Below are 18932 nucleotides of genomic sequence, written 5' to 3'. Positions count from 1 at the left end.
ACATCAATTTAGCATTTATTCTAAGTGCAATAATAGTTATCAAACAAAATATAGCAACCCGACTAAGCAGTTCCTTAGCCCAAGAGGTTCCAAGTAAAACATCGACTAAACAGTTCTTTAGTCACAAGTATCATAAAACATAAACATGCAAAGATTGCATAATCTCATGCTTTTCCCCCATAAACTTATAAAAAGCATTAAAAATGGGGCCGTGAGAACTCACAAGTTTGGCGAATATCCGTGTGTTTCCTCTAGGGACTTGCTATGCTTGCTCGAACTTCCTGACAGACCAATCAGCGCTATATTAACTTAATGGTTTCCTGCGTAAGGTAGATTCAAGTTGTTTTAAATGCAAAGCCATCAAGTGTTTTTGTAAAATAAAGCCGATTTTAATTATTTATTAAAAAGGAACCTTCCAAAATCCAAATAATGACATCATTAAATGTCATCCCAAAACAAATGATGGCAGCCTCCAACTATCAGAATCAAGATATTTTGAGTGGGTTTAACACTCTTTTCAAGAATAATCTACAACCTTGAGTCACACGCCTCCCTAAAACCGGTTGCATGCCCAWGAACGGCAGCATTGGTGGGGAGGGTCTCGAGCTCAACAATTTCAAGAACTTAGATTTTCAACACAAAATCAATATCTCTAAATAAATTCCAGAAAAGGAAACAAAACAAATAAGAATTTTGATTCTAGCAAGCTAACATGACGGGAAATTCTATTCAAAGATGCATGCAAGATTCAATCATCCAAGATTATGATCGTACCTCACATGCAAGAACTCTCTTCTTCTTTCCTAGGGACTAAAGAATCTTGGGTCACAGATTATCATTCCAACGAAGACACATGCAGGTCTTTGATRAATAATCTCTCCTCTTTAAATCCCATAAATCTTACTCAAAGAATTGAGTAGGGAAAAGAATAACGAGTTTCGAACAACTAAAGAGACTAAACAGCTTTTTAAAACATACCTTCTCTTGGTCGAATGATACGAACAAATCTCAAGAACAGTAGAAATCTTCGAGCTTTGCAAGGAGATGGAATCGGTTGGAAGGTGATGAATGATAGAGTGAGAGAAACGAAATGGCTGGAAATTTTGAAGAATGAAGATTTTTCAAAAGAGAAGGGGGTATTTATATGGGGCTTCAAGAGAAGAAATGGGCTGACTCTAAAGGCCCAAGCCCAAGAAGGCTTTTATTTACTAAATATAAGGCCCCATTAAATACAACAAACAAAACAATTTTGACAAAAGATTTTTTTTAAAACTCCACTCTTTCAAAATAATAATARGCAACCAAATATAAAAGATTGGAACTTAGGAAATTTGGATTTTAAGAAGAACGAGACGAAAATATCAGCTTTATTTTTATGTGAAATATTTCAAGATTATTTGGCATTGCACGAACTAACTTGGTTAGCTACCGTCGAAACATGATCTAATCAGACTAATTAAACAAGACAATCTCTGGTCATCAAGGCTAAATCCTAAAAAGACTTAGTCTTCAATCAGGATCCTGAAATAAAGTACTAACCTGAAATCCCACAATCCAGAGTTGTCACATCTCACTAGTGCAAACTAATGATCTTTACCTGGATTGTGTGAATAGCGACTAAGTCTGCTCACTGAGTATGCTAGATCGGGTCTAGTACAATTCATAATATACATCAAGCTCCCAAGTACTTGAGTATATTGAAGTTGGGACACTATCTTCTTGATTTTTCTTTAATTGACTGGATGGATCAAATGGAGTGACCACCGGTCTATCGTCATAGTGTCCGAACTTTCGGAGAACTTTCTCAATATAATGTGATTGAGATAGGATGTAACCATTAGAATTTCTTTGAATTCTAATAGCAAGGATAACATCGACTATTCCCATATCTTTTATATCAAATGAGGAATGTAGCATCTTCTTGGTTTGGTTGATAATATCCAAGTTGGTTCCCATGATAAGCATATCATCGACATATAAACATATAATAACATAAGCATTTTTGCATTGTTTAACATATACACATTTATCACATTCATTGATTTGGAAGTTGTTTGATAACAAGGTGTTGTCAAACTATTCATGCCATTGCTTTGGTGCTTGCTTAAGTCCATAGAGGGACTTCACCAATTTGCATACCTTGTGTTCTTGGCCTTTGACAACAAATCCTTCAGGTTGTTGCATATAGATCTCTTCATCTAATTCGCCATTTAAGAAAGCATTTTTCACATCCATTTGGTGAATTTCCAAATTGTGAATTGTTATAGCTATTAAAGTCCTTATGGACGTGATTCTTGTAACTGGCGAATAAGTGTCAAATAAGTCTTGGCCCTCCTTTTGACGATACCCTTTAGCTACAAGTCTAGCCTTGTACTTTTCTATGGTATCATCGGGTCTAAGTTTTCTTTTAAAAATCCATTTATGGCCAATCGGTTTGTGTCCCGGAGGTAGATCAACCAATTTCCAAGTATTATTTTGAATGATTGAATCTATCTCACTATTAATTGCCTCTTTCCAATAAGGTGCCTCTGATGACTCCATGGCAGCTTTGTAGGATTGAGGTTCACCTTCCACATTGAAGGTCATAAAATCGGGACCAAGGTCTTTGGCGATTCTTCCTCATTTACTTCTTCTAGGTTCTAACTCTTGTTGAGCCTTATGTTGATCCTCTCTCTCAGTGATTTGATGATAATCCTTTTTCTCTTTTCACGTTGTATTTGTGTTTCTGTATTTTCAGTTCCAGCGATCTTCACTGAGTATGTTCAATGATCGCTGAAGAACTTGCATTGTAAATCTATCAGAGACAGCAATGCTTCAAGAAGAAAACACTCACACCAAAGAACCTTCAGCAAACGTCGAAGACTGAAACTAAAGATTAGAGACCGGCGGGTACGTGATCTGAAGCGGTATTCAGTGATTACAAGCCTGTCTATATATGTGTGAAGACTGTTCTAGCTTCAGCGAACGATGATGAGACCTTCAGGTCATTCCAGCATTCAGCGATCAAAGGAAGCTTGCTCAGCACGACTGTTGTTGTCTTGTCCTTATGCACACAAAGGACAAACCCATACCCTTACAAAAGTTAGCACGGTACGGAGCCGATTAGTCGACTCATTGTCCACCAACTTTAGGTAAGGATGTCTGCTCAGAAATAGTGCTTTTGTACTATTCACTGTAGCAAAGGACAAGCCTTACTCTTAAGGTTTGACACGCACTCTAAACCTACCATATTGCATTAAATGATCATTTAATGCACTGGGTATAAATAGAAGTGTTTCTTCTCCATGTAGAGAGCGCGCATCTCTCTCTAAACTTATTCTTACTTCAAGCATCTTCTAGCTTAAGTAAAAGATCTTTCTTTTAGCAACTTCTTTTCTTGTAATTGCTAAAGCTTTGTGTGTAACCAAAGATTGTTTAGATATATTTTTATTACCTTATCTTTCCGCAAACAATCTTGTAAAATCAGTATTGATCTTCTCTATCAATATATATTTTAAATTTGAAAATATTGTGTTTCTATTCATCCCTCCCTTCTACAAACTGTTTCTCTTCTTGTAAACCCTTACGGGACTAATACCTTAGAAGTTTCATCACGAATGTTTTGATCACTTTGGTCTAAGGTATCATGACTTGTTTCCGCACAAGCTCTTTTCCTTGGATTGGAGAATTGTCCCTCTTTATCCCTATAAGGAAATATATCTTCAAAGAATTTAGGTTCTGCAGATTTTATGATGGTGTTGACATTGACATCATCAACGTAAGACTTGTATACAAGGAACCTATAGGCTGCACTATTCTTGGCGGGACCAAGATATATACAATCTATGGTTTTCGGTCCAAGTTTTGTCTGTTTAGGCAAAGGGACTTGAACCTTGGCCAAGCAACCCCACACTTTCATTATTTTGAAGGTGGGAAACCTCCCTTTCCATAATTCATAAGGACATTTATTGTTATTTTTGTGAGCGATTCTATTTAATATCATGTTTGCAGTTAGGCATGCCTCGCCCCATAAGCTATGTGGTGCCCCTGAGGTTATCAACATTGAATTGATCATGTTCTTCAATGTTCGATTCTTCCTTTCAGCTACTCCATTTTGTTGAGGAGTATAAGGGGTCGTCGTTTAATGCACAATACCATGAGAGGAGCAAAATTCAGTAAAGTCATTTGACTCATACTCTCCTCCTCTATCAGATCTTAAGATTTTGATCCGTTTGTCGAGTTGATTCTCAACCTTGGCCTTGTATGTTTTAAACATATTCAGAGCCTCATCCTCGGTATTGATTAAATACACATAACAAAACTTACTGCAATCATCATTGAAAGATATGTAATAGTTTTTCCCTCCACGTGTTGGAGTTGCTTTGTAGTCGCACAAGTCACTATGTATTAGACCAAGTACTTCATTATTTTTCTCAACGGATTTATGTGGATGACTAGTGAACTTGGATTCTATGCATATTTCACACTTAGTCGTTTTGTTCATTATGGTAACATGCCAAGTTTTATCATTCTTTGTAAACAACGAAACTTGACATGCCCAAGTCGAGAGTGCCATAAGGTAGATGACTCAATCATGTACATAGAAGTCGAGCCAATGCTCATTTTTTATTGCTATTTACATTGTCATTATGTACAGTGTTCATTTTGAAGAGTCCCTCGGAGAGGTAACCCTTACCAACATACTGACCCCCTTTAGTAATTACAAACTTATCGGATTCAAACACAATATTGAATCCCTTATTACTTAACATAGGACCAGAAATTAAATTCTTCCTAATGTCAGGTACATGTAGCTCGTTTGTAAGAACGAGGTCTTTTTCAGAAGTGAGCTTCAGAATCACTTTTCCTTTGCCTTCTACCTTTGCCGTCGTCGCATTCCCCATAGACATCGGTTCTTCATCACTAACCTTTTGGTATGTAGCAAATGAGATTTTGCTATTACAGATGTGTCTAGTGGCTCCGGTATCAAGCCACCAATCGATAGTGTTGGTCACCAAATTTGCTTCCACCACGCCGATGAATTGAGTTTCAGAATCAGCCATATTGGCTTGGTGAGACGGTCCAGCACCTCCGCCACCATTTCCACCACTACCACCATGATCTCTCTTGTGTCTACAGTCTTTTGCCCTATAACCGGGCTTACCACATACCCAACAAATTAGGATGTGCAGCTTTTTGAAGTTTTTTTTCTATGGGGCAAGAGAGTTTTTAAATGATGGTTTAAGGGAAAAGCCTTTGCCCTTAAATTTCTGAAACTTCCCCTTAGAGTTACTTACAGCCATCATATTTGCATTTGGCTCTAAGGAACTAGCATCGGCCTTTTAAGACAACCTGTTATCCTCATCAACTCGGAGTTTGAGGAAAAGTTGTTCAAAGCTCATATCATCAGTTAAATGTTTCAGGTATAATTTGAAGTTCTTCCATGACGGAGGTAACTTCTCAATTATAGACCCTACCAAAAAGTTAGAGTTGATGCCCATACCTTCCACTTCCAATTCGTGAGTGATGACTTGGAGTTCCTCAACTTGTTTGACGATTGATTTAGTGTCAATCATTTTGTAGTGTAGGAATTTTCCTACCACAAATCATTTGGAACAAGCAACTTCGGTTTTATACTTACGCTCTAATGATTCCCACATCTCTCTTGCAGTTTCGAAAGTTGAATAGATATCATATATGGAATCATCAAGAGCGTTTAGAATATAATTTCTACAATTATATTTGTTGCTCTTCCAAGTTTCCACTGCTTTCTCAAATTGTTTCATTTGAGCGGCGGTAGGAACATTTTGTCCAAGACTCACGGGTGGATTACGGGTTACATGGTAGTTATCCGAAAACCAATGGTGGTTATCTGATGATCTTTACCAATGATCTTTACCTGGATTGTGTGAATAACAACTAAGTATACTCACTGAGTATGCTAGATCGGGTTACATGGTGGTTATCCGAAAACCGATTACGAACAGTTACGACTGTCCGTAACACCGGTTCGGCCACTGTCGGTGAAGAGACCCGAGACCCCAAGGCCCTATCTTTGACCATTAATGTATATACCAAGCACCAAGCTTGATACATGGGTCTTGGTTCAAGTTTGATAAGGCTTATGGAATTAGCCTTATAAACCTCTCCAATTTTCCCTCTCCTTCCTATGTGGGATCAATTCCCTTGTTAAAATCCCAACAATACCCCACATTTTCTATTCAAATACTAATAATACCCCACATTTGAATAGAAAATAAGCAATACAAAGGACATATTGTTATATTCCATGAAGTAAGATATGACATACATTTGAAAAGGTGTCGTTTGGACTTGAACCTTTCATAGTGAGTACAAATTGGATCCACTTTRTGGGTAGTGAACAATGTCTTGAACTAACCACTTTRTTTAGTAAATCTAGACAACAAGTATCACATACATCATATCTATCACATAGTGTAACTCTTACGGTTGTGTTCATTTCGGTCTTGAACGTATCCTTTCTTCATGAGATTCTTAGAGAATGTAGCCATCTCCGTCCTCATAGATGTGACCAAACATCAATCTCACATAGGTAATGCCAATCAAGAACATTCCGTATTGTCCCACTGTCAAAGCTATTAGCATTATTAAGAAGTACTATTCAACCCTTAATCGTCAACGGAAACACACAAAAATATCATAGGAATGAGCATACCTGTGTGTTAGATTGCGTCTTGAGTTTTCCCAAACTTGTTTGCCTATTGAACCTAGACCATGGGATCTCCAATGTTGCTAGGTTAGGTTTCCGCCAGGTTATAACTCATTGAATTGGTTTTAAGCCCATTCCCCTCGATGTGTATATGATTTGCTCTCTATTTAGCCCTTTCGTCAAAGGATCGGCTATGTTTTCCTTTGACTTTATATAATCAATGGATATGATTCCATTCTTTAGCAAATCACGTATAGTGTTGTGATGACGCCTTATATGTCCTGATTTACCATTGTATATCTGATTCTTTGCTCTTGTTAGAGCGGCCATATTGTCACAATGTATACAAATAACAGTGACAGGCTTCGATCACAATGGCATACCTTCTAGGAAGCTTTTAAGCCATTCAGCTTCTTCTGCTGCTTTGTTTAAAGCCACAAATTCTACTTCCATTGTTGAGCGTGTATTTACTGTTTGTTTTGATGATTTCCACGATACTGCTGCTCCACCAAGTGTAAAGACATACCCACTTGTGGACTTACTTTCTGAACTGTTGGAAATCCAATTGGCGTCACAATAACCTTCCAGAACAGGAGGATATTTTGTATAGTTCAACCCATAATTCATAGTGTGTTTGAGATATCGGAGCACTCTCACTAGTGCAAACCAATGATCTTTACCTGGATTGTGTGAAGAGCGACTAAGTCTACTCACTGAGTATGCTAGATCAGGTTACATAGTGGTTATCCGAAAACTGATTACGAACAGTTATGGATGTTCGTAACACCGGTTCGGCCACTGTCGGGAAAGAGACCCGAGACCCCAAGAGGCCCAAGGCCCTATCTTTGACCATTAATGTATATACCAAGCACCAAGCTTGATACATAGGTCTTGGTTCAAGTTTGATAAGGCTTATGGAATTAGCCTTATAAACCTCTCCAATTTTCCCTCTCCTTCCTATGTGGGATCAATTCCTTTGTTAAAATCCCAACAAGGAACTCATGGTAACCGATTAAAGACACATATTTTACCCGGTTAAATAGCAATCAAGTAAGATTACATAATCTTATATACCCGGTTGTTTTAATGTAACCTGAAAGATTACTTCATCAAGGCTCCCACCCGTCAAATATGATCAATTAATCTTATTAGTTTGATAAATAAGAACAAGGTAAGATTGCATATTTCTTACCCAAGGGCATTTGGCCTAGCGGTATCGTAGCCCTTGGCCTTCTAGGAGTAAGGGGTTCAAACCTCACCATAGGTGAGGAGAGTGTGTGAGTTTATTTGTTACATTTGCCGTATATAAATATTATATACTTCAAAAAAAAAGGATTGCATATTTCTTATATGGTTCTTTGTTAACATCTGAGTGTTGAAAGATAAGCCAAACATTCCGTTACTTCTGTTTGTTAACCAGTTTGGCAGTTGACCGTTGGTGACCGTTAACGGCAGTTACTCCTCCCACCAAAATCTCCTTTTCAGCCGTTGTGTCTGTTTGTATCTTTAGTTGTGTTGTTTGGGATTGTATTTAAACTTTCTGTCTTTTTCCTTTTTGTTTGTACGATGTATCAAGACATCTTTCTGTTAATCAATATATATATATATATATATGTTTGTGTAAGTCAAGTGTTTGGTGTTTCATTTTTTTTTTGTATATCCAACCTATGGTATCTGAGCCATAATTGTATGGCTTCAAGTTCTCAAAACATGTTACAAACACAAGCACAAACTCAGTTACCCAAATTTAATGGAAGAAATTATTTCCATTGGAGTATTCAGATGAAGGTGATGTTCGAGTCTCAAGACTTATGGTCGATTATTCAAGGAGTTGTAGTATCAGAAAATCCCATTGTCCTCACGGTTCAACAAACAAACGCCCTTAACGAAGCAAAAAGGAAACACAGAAGAGCCTTGTTTTTGATCTTCCAGACAGTGGATGAAAACATATTTGAAAGAATTTCATCCTCTCAATCTGCTAAATAAGCATGGGAGTTGCTGTTTAAATCATATAGAGGAGAAGAAAAAGTCAAGGTTGTTAGACTTTAGACTCTAAGGTGTGAATTTGACAACCTTAAAATGAAAGAAACTGAAACTGTAGAAGAATACTACACTAGGGTGATTATCCTGATCAATCAAATGAGACTGAATGGTGAAAGCATTTCTGACAGAAGGGTGGTTGAAAAGGTCTTGCGAAGTCTTACCAGGAAATTTGGATATGTTGTTGTTGCCATAGAAGAGTCTAAAGATCTCTCAAATTTCTCTTTGGAAACTCTTCTAGGGACACTTCAATTACACAAACTTCACATGAGACAATTTGATACACCTGTGATGGAACATGTTTTTCAAACTCATTCAACATGGGAGTCAAATACAAGTGAGAAACAAAAAGGACTAGACTACAGTAAGGATGAACAAGGATCTGGTTACACAAGGAGCAAAGGCAGAGGTAAGCCCTTCTCTCAAATGAAAAGTTTTTATTATGATAAAGTAGGACACACTATTAAATTCTGTAGAAAGAGAATAGCAGAAGAGAATAAAGTCTCTAGTTTTATACATAAAGAAGAAAGTCATAATGATGACTCCATGTTCATGATGTTAAGTGTTCAAGAAAAGACTGCATGTGATCTATGGTACCTTGACAACGGATGTAGTAATCACATGACTAGAAACAAGGAATTATTCCTAAATTTAGAAGAATCAGAAAGGAATGATGTGAGATCATGTGATGATAAGAAATTAAGTGTATGTGGGTGTGGTGAGATTTTTATCAAACTTAGAGATAAAGATAAAAGGATATCTAATGTCTTCTATGTTCCTGGCCGGAAACATAACTTTCTTAGTGTGGGTTTGCTTATACTCAAAGGGTATAGACTTCTATTTAGAAATGAGTATTGTGAAATCACAAATTTCAACAACTCACTCATTGGAAAAGCTTACATGACACATAATAAAATGTTCCCCATCAAGTTCAATGATGAGAACTTTCTTTCCCTAACCATGAGCACTATGGATTCATCACTTTTATGGCATAATAGGTTTGGCCATGCCAACCTTAACGCTCTGTCATACATGCACAAAAAAGGTCTGGTGAAGGGATTGCCATCAGTCATAAATCTTGATCATGTATGTGAAGGTTGTGCACTTGGTAAGCACACAAGAGATTCATTTCCTCAAGATAAGGCTTAGAGAGCCTCAAAATAGTTAGAGTTAGTCCACACAGATATTTGTGGACCAATGAGGACTGCTTCCTTTGGAGGAAGTAGATACTTCCTAACGTTTATAGATGATTTCAGCAGAAGAGTCTGGGTGTACTTTATTAAGGAAAAAGCAGAAGCCTTTAATCATTTTGTTCACTTCAAAACCATGGTAGAGAAGCAAAGTGAAGACAAAATTAAGAACTTAAGGTCAGACCGTGGGGGGAATATATAGGAGTTGAATTTGAGGATTATTTGAAGAGTCATGGCATTCATCACCAACTCACAACCAGCTATACACCCCAATAAAATGGGGTGGCAGAGAGGAAAAACAGAACACTAGTAGAAATGGCAAGATGCATGCTCAAAAACAAAAATCTACCTGATGTCTTTTGGGCAGAGGCAATTGCTTGTGCTGTCTATCTTATTAACAGATCTCTCACTAAAAGCCTTATAGATAAGACTCCACAAGAAGCCTGGAATGGATTCAAGCCAAGTGTAAGCCATCTAAGAACTTTTGGATGTGTGGCTTATGCTTACATACCAAAACAGAAGAGGCAAAAATTAGATGAAAAATCAGAGAAAGCAGTATTTATGGGATACAGCTACAATGCCAAGGCTTATAAACTATATAATCCTTTAACCAAAAAGGTTTATCACCAGTAGAGATGTTTTCTTCGATGAGAATAAGTCCTGGATTGGTCTAACTTGTGATGAGAATGGGACATGTATCTTAAATGAGAACACCATTGATCAAGACATCCCTGATATGCCTCTTGATCAAAATGATCCTGCCACTCTAGAAGGAATATCCTCTACTAGTGCCTCCCTTGATCAACCATCACCTAACATTGGAGATACTGACTCTGGAAGCTCATCCTCATCAAACAATCCTAACAGAAAGACCAGAAGCCTTAGAGATCTTTATGACAACACACGACATGTTAATATTGGTGACTTGGCAGGTTTTGATCTATTTGCAGATTCTGATCCTTTGCATTATGAAGAGGCTTGTTTGGACAAGAAATGGAGGGATGCCATGGATAGAGAAATGGATTCAATTATGAAGAACAACACCTGGGAATTGATTGATCTACCAAAAGGACAAAAGTCTATAGGAGTTAGATGGATATAAAAGACAAAGTTCAATGAAAGAGGAGAAGTGGATAAACATAAGACAAGGCTTGTGGTGAAAGGGTACAAACAGCAGTTTGGAATCAACTACCAAGGTATTTGCTCCTGTCATTAGACTTGAAACCATACGTCTAATCCTAGCTATTGCTGCTCAAGTCAACAGGTTTGTACATCAAATGGATGTCAAATCAGCTTTTCTAAATGGTTACTTAAAAGAGAATGTTTATGTGGATCAACCTAGTGTCTATAAAAGAAAATGAGAGGAACATAAAGTATGCCATCTTAAAAAGGCACTCTATGGTTTGAAACAGGCCCCTAGGGCCTGGTATAGCCGAATTAAAGGCCACTTTCTTGATCAAGGTTTCAAGAAATGCAACTATGAACACACACTGTGTATCAAGAAGGAAGGCAACACCATTCTTATAGTCTGCATATATGTGGATGATCTAGTATTCATAGGAAACTCCTTAGAAAAGATAAATGAATTTAAGGATTCAATGAAAGAAAACTTTGAGATGACATATTTGGGACTATCACACTATTTCTTGGGGATAGAAGCTACTCAAGGTGCACATTGCATTACTATTTCTCATAAGAAGTATGCCAGAGACTTATTGCAAAGATTCAATATGGAAGATTGCATTTCTGCTGCAACACCCATGGAGTTTGGTCTTAAGCTTTCAAAAGAAGAGAATGGGAAGGAAGTGGATTCAACCGTCTATCGCAGCTTTGTGGGATGCCTTATGTATCTCACTGCATCTAGGCCTGATATCATGTTACCTGTGACCCTTGTCAGTAGATTTATGGAACATCCTAAAAAACAACATTTGGAAGCAGCTAGGCGTATCCTAAGGCATGTAAAAGGCACATTGGACCATGGTATTACCTACTCTTTTTCTCATGATTTCAAGCTAATAGGGTATAGTGATAGTGACTATGGAGGGGATATTGTGGATAGTAGGAGTACCGCAGGTTATGTCTTCAGCCTAGGTTCAGGAGTTATTTCATGGCAGTCCAAGAAACAAAAAGTAGTGGCCCTATCCTCCACAGAAGCTGAGTATATGGCACTCTCTTCAAAAGGGTGCCAAACACTTTGGCTTAGAGGCATACTACAAGAATTGGGGATTTCACAAAGTACTTGTACACAAATCTTTTGTGTAACAAGTCTTCTATAGCTTTGACCAGAAACCCAATATATCATGGAAAAAGCAAACATATTAGGATCAAGTTCCACTTCATTAGGGAACTTATTCTCAGCAATGAGGTGAATGTTTTGTTTTGCAATATGAGGGATCCATTAGCTGATATCTTTACAAAGTCACTTCAGGGAGGAAGTTTTGAAAAATTAACATAAGAATTTGGGGATTCACGATGTTTAGCTTATAAGGGGATGTTTAAAGATAAACCAAACATTTCGTTACTTCTGTTTGTTAACCAGTTTGGCAGTTGACTGTTGGTGACCGTTAACCGCAGTTACTCTTCCCGACAAAATCTATTTTTCAACCATTGTGTCTGTTCGTATCTTTAGTTGCGTCGTTTGGGATTGTATTTAAACTTTTTGTCTGTTCCCTTTCTGTTTGTACGATGTATCAAGACATCTTTCTGTTAATCAGTATATATCTGTTTGTGTAAGTCAAGTGTTTGGTGTTTCATTCTTTTTGTATATCCAACACTGAGTAAGATTTATATATTTTTTTTAACAAAGTACATACTCAGAAGAAATATTCATAAAGCTAGGTGCTTTCTACAATTGCTAAGGGGTTGTTCGGTAATGTCTAAATGAACTTATATTATATATCATTTATTAATTAAGCCAATGGCTTAATTGGTCAGCCGAAAAAAGTCATATGGATTTAGCGATTTACCCAGTATAATACCCCGTATTTGGTAAATCTAATCTCTTGATCGAGAACCAATTTTGTTCAAGTGTGAAAATGTGCTTTAATGTTTTATATCTTAGTCTTTAAGAGCCGTTTATTAGGCCTAGTTATTTTCATAAAATTCATTTGAGTTCTAAGTTGGTTAGAACAATCTTGGTTAGGACCAAAATTGTAAAGGAAATTGCCAAAGCATGATTATATTGCTAATAAGCTTAAGATCGAGGGTTAGATAGTAAATATTGTAAATATATATAGGAAATTGTTATTTTTTTAAAAACAAAATCAGACTTCTTCCTCTCTCTAACTCTAAGATCTCTCCTACCTCTCTCTAAAAAATTCTCCATCTCATCTCTATAAACCTAGGGATTTCTTGTTAAATCTTTGAGTTTTTTGAAGAATTGATGTTATAATTGGAATTAGGAACTCAAGATAAGGTATGTTTATAGTTTATTTTTCTGATTTCTTATTCTTTAGGGCAATGGTTAAACCCTAAGTTGATTCATGATTCATAGGTTAAAAATTGAAGATTGATGRAATTTCTTCAAGTTGGTGCTGTTAGAGGAGGCAGATTCGTTTCGGTAAGTTTGAAAATTCATATAAAATCAACCGTTTGTCCGATTGATGCGTTCTTTATATCTTTAGAAAGTTGTTTGAGTTATCTACTACTTTTTAGTTTACTAAGAAACCTAATTGGAAACATACATGCTTGAAATCTTCGATTTTCCAGACCCTGTCTGCAGCCACTCGAAATTGCACTCTGTTTGTATAAATTCTGTATAAAATAGACCAGAACTTCAAATTATGTGAATCTAGTTGGTATGAAATCCTAAGAGGTATATGTACAACTTTCATTTTTATAAGAAAGTTTGGTTCAGCCTCTAAGTGTGAGAAAAAGGCTTAAACTTTTAGTGTACATAACTTGTTAGCTTCTGTTTGGATTGTGTAAATTTGATTTTAGCAAATGTTGTCTTTAGTCCTAGGCATTGTGTTATATGTTTACTAAGTGTCCTAGTGGTATGTTAAGCATGCTTGACGGTCCATAAGTTCTATGAAAGGTAATAGCTTGTAGGAACTTGAAGTTGATGAGAAGTGTTATCGAAAATGGTCTAAAAGCCGTTTTTCTGATAAGTGTAGATAATCTGAAAGGAGGGAATCATTCATAAGCCTCGAATTTTGTTTTATCATATTTAAAACACTTTCAAGGTACGAATGTCTACTTTCTTTTGATATATGGGTAATCAATTGTGGTGATTATCCATTCTATGAAATCTTAATCATGACACATGTCCACAAAAGGGGAGATGATCAAATTGGTATATGAAATTCCTTTATGTGAWATATGATGTTTTGGTTTATAAATTTTGTGTACCTGATAAATCTAAACCATTAYCGGTACGTTTTAAGACTCATGATCGATTTTATATAAATTGGAACCTCAATGGTTTTATTAGACTTATTATCAAATGTTTGGTTCTTGATTTGGTTATTTGAGTTTGAGTTTATTGACTTAACTTTGAATAGGCTCAATACTCAGGGCATGGGTGTTGAGACGCCCCCATGATGGCTAAAATAGTCATGGCATTCTCATAAAGGCTACGACCAAGCCAAATAGAGAATGTTGGATGCATCCTATGAACCAAATACCGGATAGAACCGAATACCGGATAGAACCGAATACCGGATAGAGCCGAATACCAATTATATTGGTTACTGGATAGAGCCGAATACCAGATACCTCTGTTTACAGGGGAATGTGATGGTGTAGTGCCCGACACTTCCATTCCATTACGACGCCTGATTAGACTGATCATCCATCGGGAACAACGTATCCTAATAATACGGATGATCTTCTTACCTTGAATTTTTTTTTATTATATAACTTTCAAATTTTAGAGATTTACACTTAAATTGATTTCACTTGTATCGTAATGTTTCCTTTCAGTTATTTATTCATATTTGATATTCTTCTGCTATTATTCGTTCACTGAGCAATTTTTGCTCACTCGAGGTTTGTTTTGTTTTACCTCGACAGGTTCAGGATCTAACTTAGGGGCAGGATGAAGGGTCGAGATGGCTTAGGATTCTAGAAGACTAGCGGTTGAATATAATGTTTTTGCTATGTTATTAGGTGATTATGTTAGTGCTATGTAATATAATAATTGTAATGCTTTTTTTTGGAGTTCCATTAGAGCTCTGTACTATAAATGGTAGACTTTTGATCCGTTTTCGGTTGTGACATGTCTCATCTTAAGTTTAGTAGGATGGGGTGTTACACCCAGCCCTTTATTCCATATTTGCTCTCCTCGCTTTTCAAGTCTTGCCTTTTGTTCTATGTTTATTCTACCCATGTAGCTTCTTGTATATGTATTCATGTATGTGTACATATAGACTTAGGATCACATATGGAAAAGAAACTTTGGTGAGAAGTTGTGAAAGTAGCTCTATGTTGTCATCGCAGCAAAACTGGGTTTATAGGATGCAACTAATTTCTAAGCGTTCTAATAAACCACTCCATAGGACTTAATTTATAAGATTAAAAATTAAAGCATCATATCTAAATATCATGAGCCTTTTACCAATGAGCTGAAGATTATTTTGTTTATATGTATCTAGATTTCGCTTTTAATACTTCGCTCCCTATTCCCCATTTTTTTCACTTCCGATTAATATCTAAAGTTCATTTTTGTCGTGTTTTTACAACAATAATTTTTTTAAAATAAAATTACTAGCACAATTAATATTTACATAAGTTATTATTTTAAGAAGGCCCTATAATAATACTTGAAAACTTATTATTTTCGTTATGTGTATAATTTCGTCAAACATGTTTATTCAAGAAATTGGGTGTGTAGTTTTTCTCGGTAAAGGCGCATCTCATCATCACCAAAATCCCATTTTTATATCATATTTCACATAATTTCACTACAATTCTACACCAACTGATGTTGGTGAAATATACATCAAATTTAGTATTTAATATTTATGCAAGTTTGATGTTTATATAATTTAGTTTATTTGATTACGAATGCTATTTTAGTTAAACTATTTAATAATATTATATAATAAATTATACTTATATTAGTTCATATATATGATATAAATGTATAATAATAATAAAACATAAAAATTGACAAAGACACACACATATGTGTGTGTATTATGATTCAAGAAAAAAAAATACATAACCAAAGATGAAATTTGACTAACATATAATAGAAATTTAGTTGTCTGTATTTTGTTTGTTCAAATGTGTTATAAAATTATTATAACAAATTATGCGTAGAATTTGTATAAACTAATAAAAGTAAGGATATTATTGAAAAGATATATAAGTTAAGAATATAAAATATATTTTTTATAATTTATTTGATGCAAAAGTTAATTTAATGCGTCACTTAAATTAAATTACTACAGTTTACACAAAGTTTTACACCATTTTGTTGGAAAAAATTGTGCAAATGATTGGATATGGACTAACACCATTTGAACAGTCTTACAAACCCTAAAATGGACTAAAAATCCGATGCGGCATGTTTTAATGTTTTTGCTCAGGACATCAAAAAGCTTTGGGTCGGCCCTACTATGCGTCCTAATAAACTACTTTATATGACTTAATTTATAGGACCAAAAATTAAATCATTCTATCTAAATACGTTGTAATAAGTTTATAGGACACGTTTAAGCATCTTAACAACGTTTTTAGAACATTTTTATTACAGAGCACCGCATTAACATTTTTATATAGCACTTTTGAAAAAATGTCCTATAAACTCATTTTTATAGGACACTTTTTTTATAGAACATTTTTTCAATTAGTGTCCTATAATATTGGTAATTGGACGTTTTGTATTAAAAGTGTCCTAAAAAATTTGTTAAGATGCTCAAAAGTGTCCTATAAACTTATTATTACGTTTTTAAATAGGAGACTTCATTTTTTGGTCCTATAAATAAGTCTTATAAGACGGTCTATTAGGACGTTAAAACGTCCTGCAAACCCGATTTTCTTGTAGTGTGTGTGAATGTTACGTTATATTTTGTGAAAGCGGTGAAGGTGACAGGATCTGAATGCGTACCTTCACCAGTTTCTTTAAAAAAGTAGTTAGCTTTACACGATTTCACACAATACTAGGGTATCTTCACTTATATTATGTGAAGGTTACATTTTTCATACTTCTCATGAATATGGCATTTCTCATCAGAACACCAATCTTAGACTGGGGATCAATAGAGAAAAAAGATTTTTGGTGAGAAAAGTAAGAAATCCTGAAGAGTACCGTTATATTGTGTGAATTTAGATTATATTTTGTGAAGTTTCCAAGGCAATGGACCTAAATGTTTACCTTCAGCGGTTTCTGTGAAGATGGTCGGTTATTGCACCTTCACATATTATCACTACTAAATTGAAGACTTTTTACCTACGGATTTTCCCTGGGAAATCCGACACTAAAAGATTGATTCATCACAAAATATCACAAAAGTTGGTGGGTAAATTGTTGGTGGGAAACTCACATCAGTGACAACCCATGTATTCTTTTGGTAATCCATTGGTATTTTCTTGAAAGTCATCGAATCCTACCCGAACGTTGGTATTTTCTGGCTAACCTGTCGAAAATTTCCCTAGGTGATTTTTGTGGGTAAAAGTCATTTATTTTGTAGTGTATATGAATGTTACATTTCTCGCTAAAAATTGCATTTCTCACAGGAAACTAACTACATATATATGGGGTTGAGTTCCGGTAAGAGTAAGAGTTATGGTGAGAAGATGAGAATAAAACCTCCATCTACATTCAAATATCTTTGCCAACCTTCAACTACTTTTATTTACCTATTTTCTCGTCATGGCAACAATTTATGCATGTGAGCGTGATTAAATGTATGTAAAAGTTAGCGAAATTGACTAAAAGTGAAGATAAATGTGAATATAAAGGTAGATGAAAGTAGTTGAAGGTACATAAGGTGGTTGATGGAAAATCAAGTTACATTTAAAAGTTAATTCATCTAAAGGATCACAAGTGTTCTCGTCATTCTCAATAAAATTGTTATTCTTACACGATCCCACATCTATATATATATATATATACATATATGATATATATATATATATATATATAGTGGGAGGTTCAAATTAAATAAGAAAGACTAAATATCATGAGAAGGTAAGAAAAAAAAAGGTTCACATTGAAAAAATCCATTTAAAGATGCATATGCCAATCCATATGAATAATCTATAACGTCGGTTCATATTTATTGAATATACATACACAAGATTAGTAATGGAACTTAAGGTCGATTCATATCACATGAATGAATATACATACCTCATCCATATATGTTCCTTACATATGCGATCGACCTGTACTTGAACATCATCCTCTAGCTGTATCGGTCAGCATGTAATAAATATCCCAATGCATGCCAAATCCTTAAAGTATCCCTTTCTTCTTCCGTCCCGACACCTCTGCCATAATGTTTCATCACAATATGGAAGAGTAGAAACATCATCCCCATACCCCCATACCTATCGATCAATTTCCGCACAATTGACTCCTAGAATTCATATAATAGCAATAGATAATTAATACACTAGTTTAAAATTTTGGTAGAGTAACTATAATTAAACTTATTATAATTAAATAAAACTTAATTTTTGCCTCAACCCATACCATATTCAATCAACCCATGTTTGCTCAGTAAGTGGCAACCCAATTACTTGGTTTCAAATTATGCTTATTGTGTGCTTGTTTTCTGGCAATGGATAATAGACCATATATGGTTTAATTTGACTCCACAACATGTAGTTCTTCTTGCATAGCAACTATCTACTCATTATGCAACGTTACTTCATTATAAATCTTTAGCGCTCAGTATTCCCAAAAACAGTTAGGACAAAGTTTCAATGATTAACAGATAGATGCTTATAACACATATAATCGTGTATCTAATGCCATCTCCTAATTCAAGCAACTGTTATGTCTTACCAAATTGTAGTGATAATCCCTCAAATAAGAAGGGGGCTTATGTGTTCAAGATGATCTTTGCATGCCACTTTCA

General features: G+C 35.4%; 2 protein-coding genes across 2 annotated transcripts; both read left to right on the top strand.

Moving 5' to 3' along the window:
* The first annotated feature begins 8749 nt into the window (after window positions 1–8749).
* Window positions 8750–9859, top strand: LOC112505959. Its single transcript, XM_025109993.1, has one exon. The coding sequence runs from the start codon at window positions 8750–8752 to the stop codon at window positions 9857–9859; it is 1110 nt and encodes a 369-aa protein (XP_024965761.1).
* A 777-nt stretch (window positions 9860–10636) lies between these two features.
* On the top strand, window positions 10637–12176 carry LOC112505958 (uncharacterized mitochondrial protein AtMg00810-like). Its single transcript, XM_025109992.1, has 2 exons — window positions 10637–10987; window positions 11313–12176. Exons 1-2 carry the CDS (start codon window positions 10637–10639, stop codon window positions 12174–12176), a joined length of 1215 nt encoding a protein of 404 aa, XP_024965760.1.
* The last annotated feature ends 6756 nt before the right edge of the window (window positions 12177–18932 follow it).

Source organism: Cynara cardunculus, assembly GCF_001531365.2.
Source record: "Cynara cardunculus var. scolymus isolate 2C chromosome LG 2, CcrdV1, whole genome shotgun sequence".
Lineage (NCBI taxonomy): Eukaryota > Viridiplantae > Streptophyta > Magnoliopsida > Asterales > Asteraceae > Cynara > Cynara cardunculus.
The sequence above is the reverse complement of the archived record's forward strand: the minus strand, read 5'-3'. Positions and strand labels throughout refer to the sequence as shown.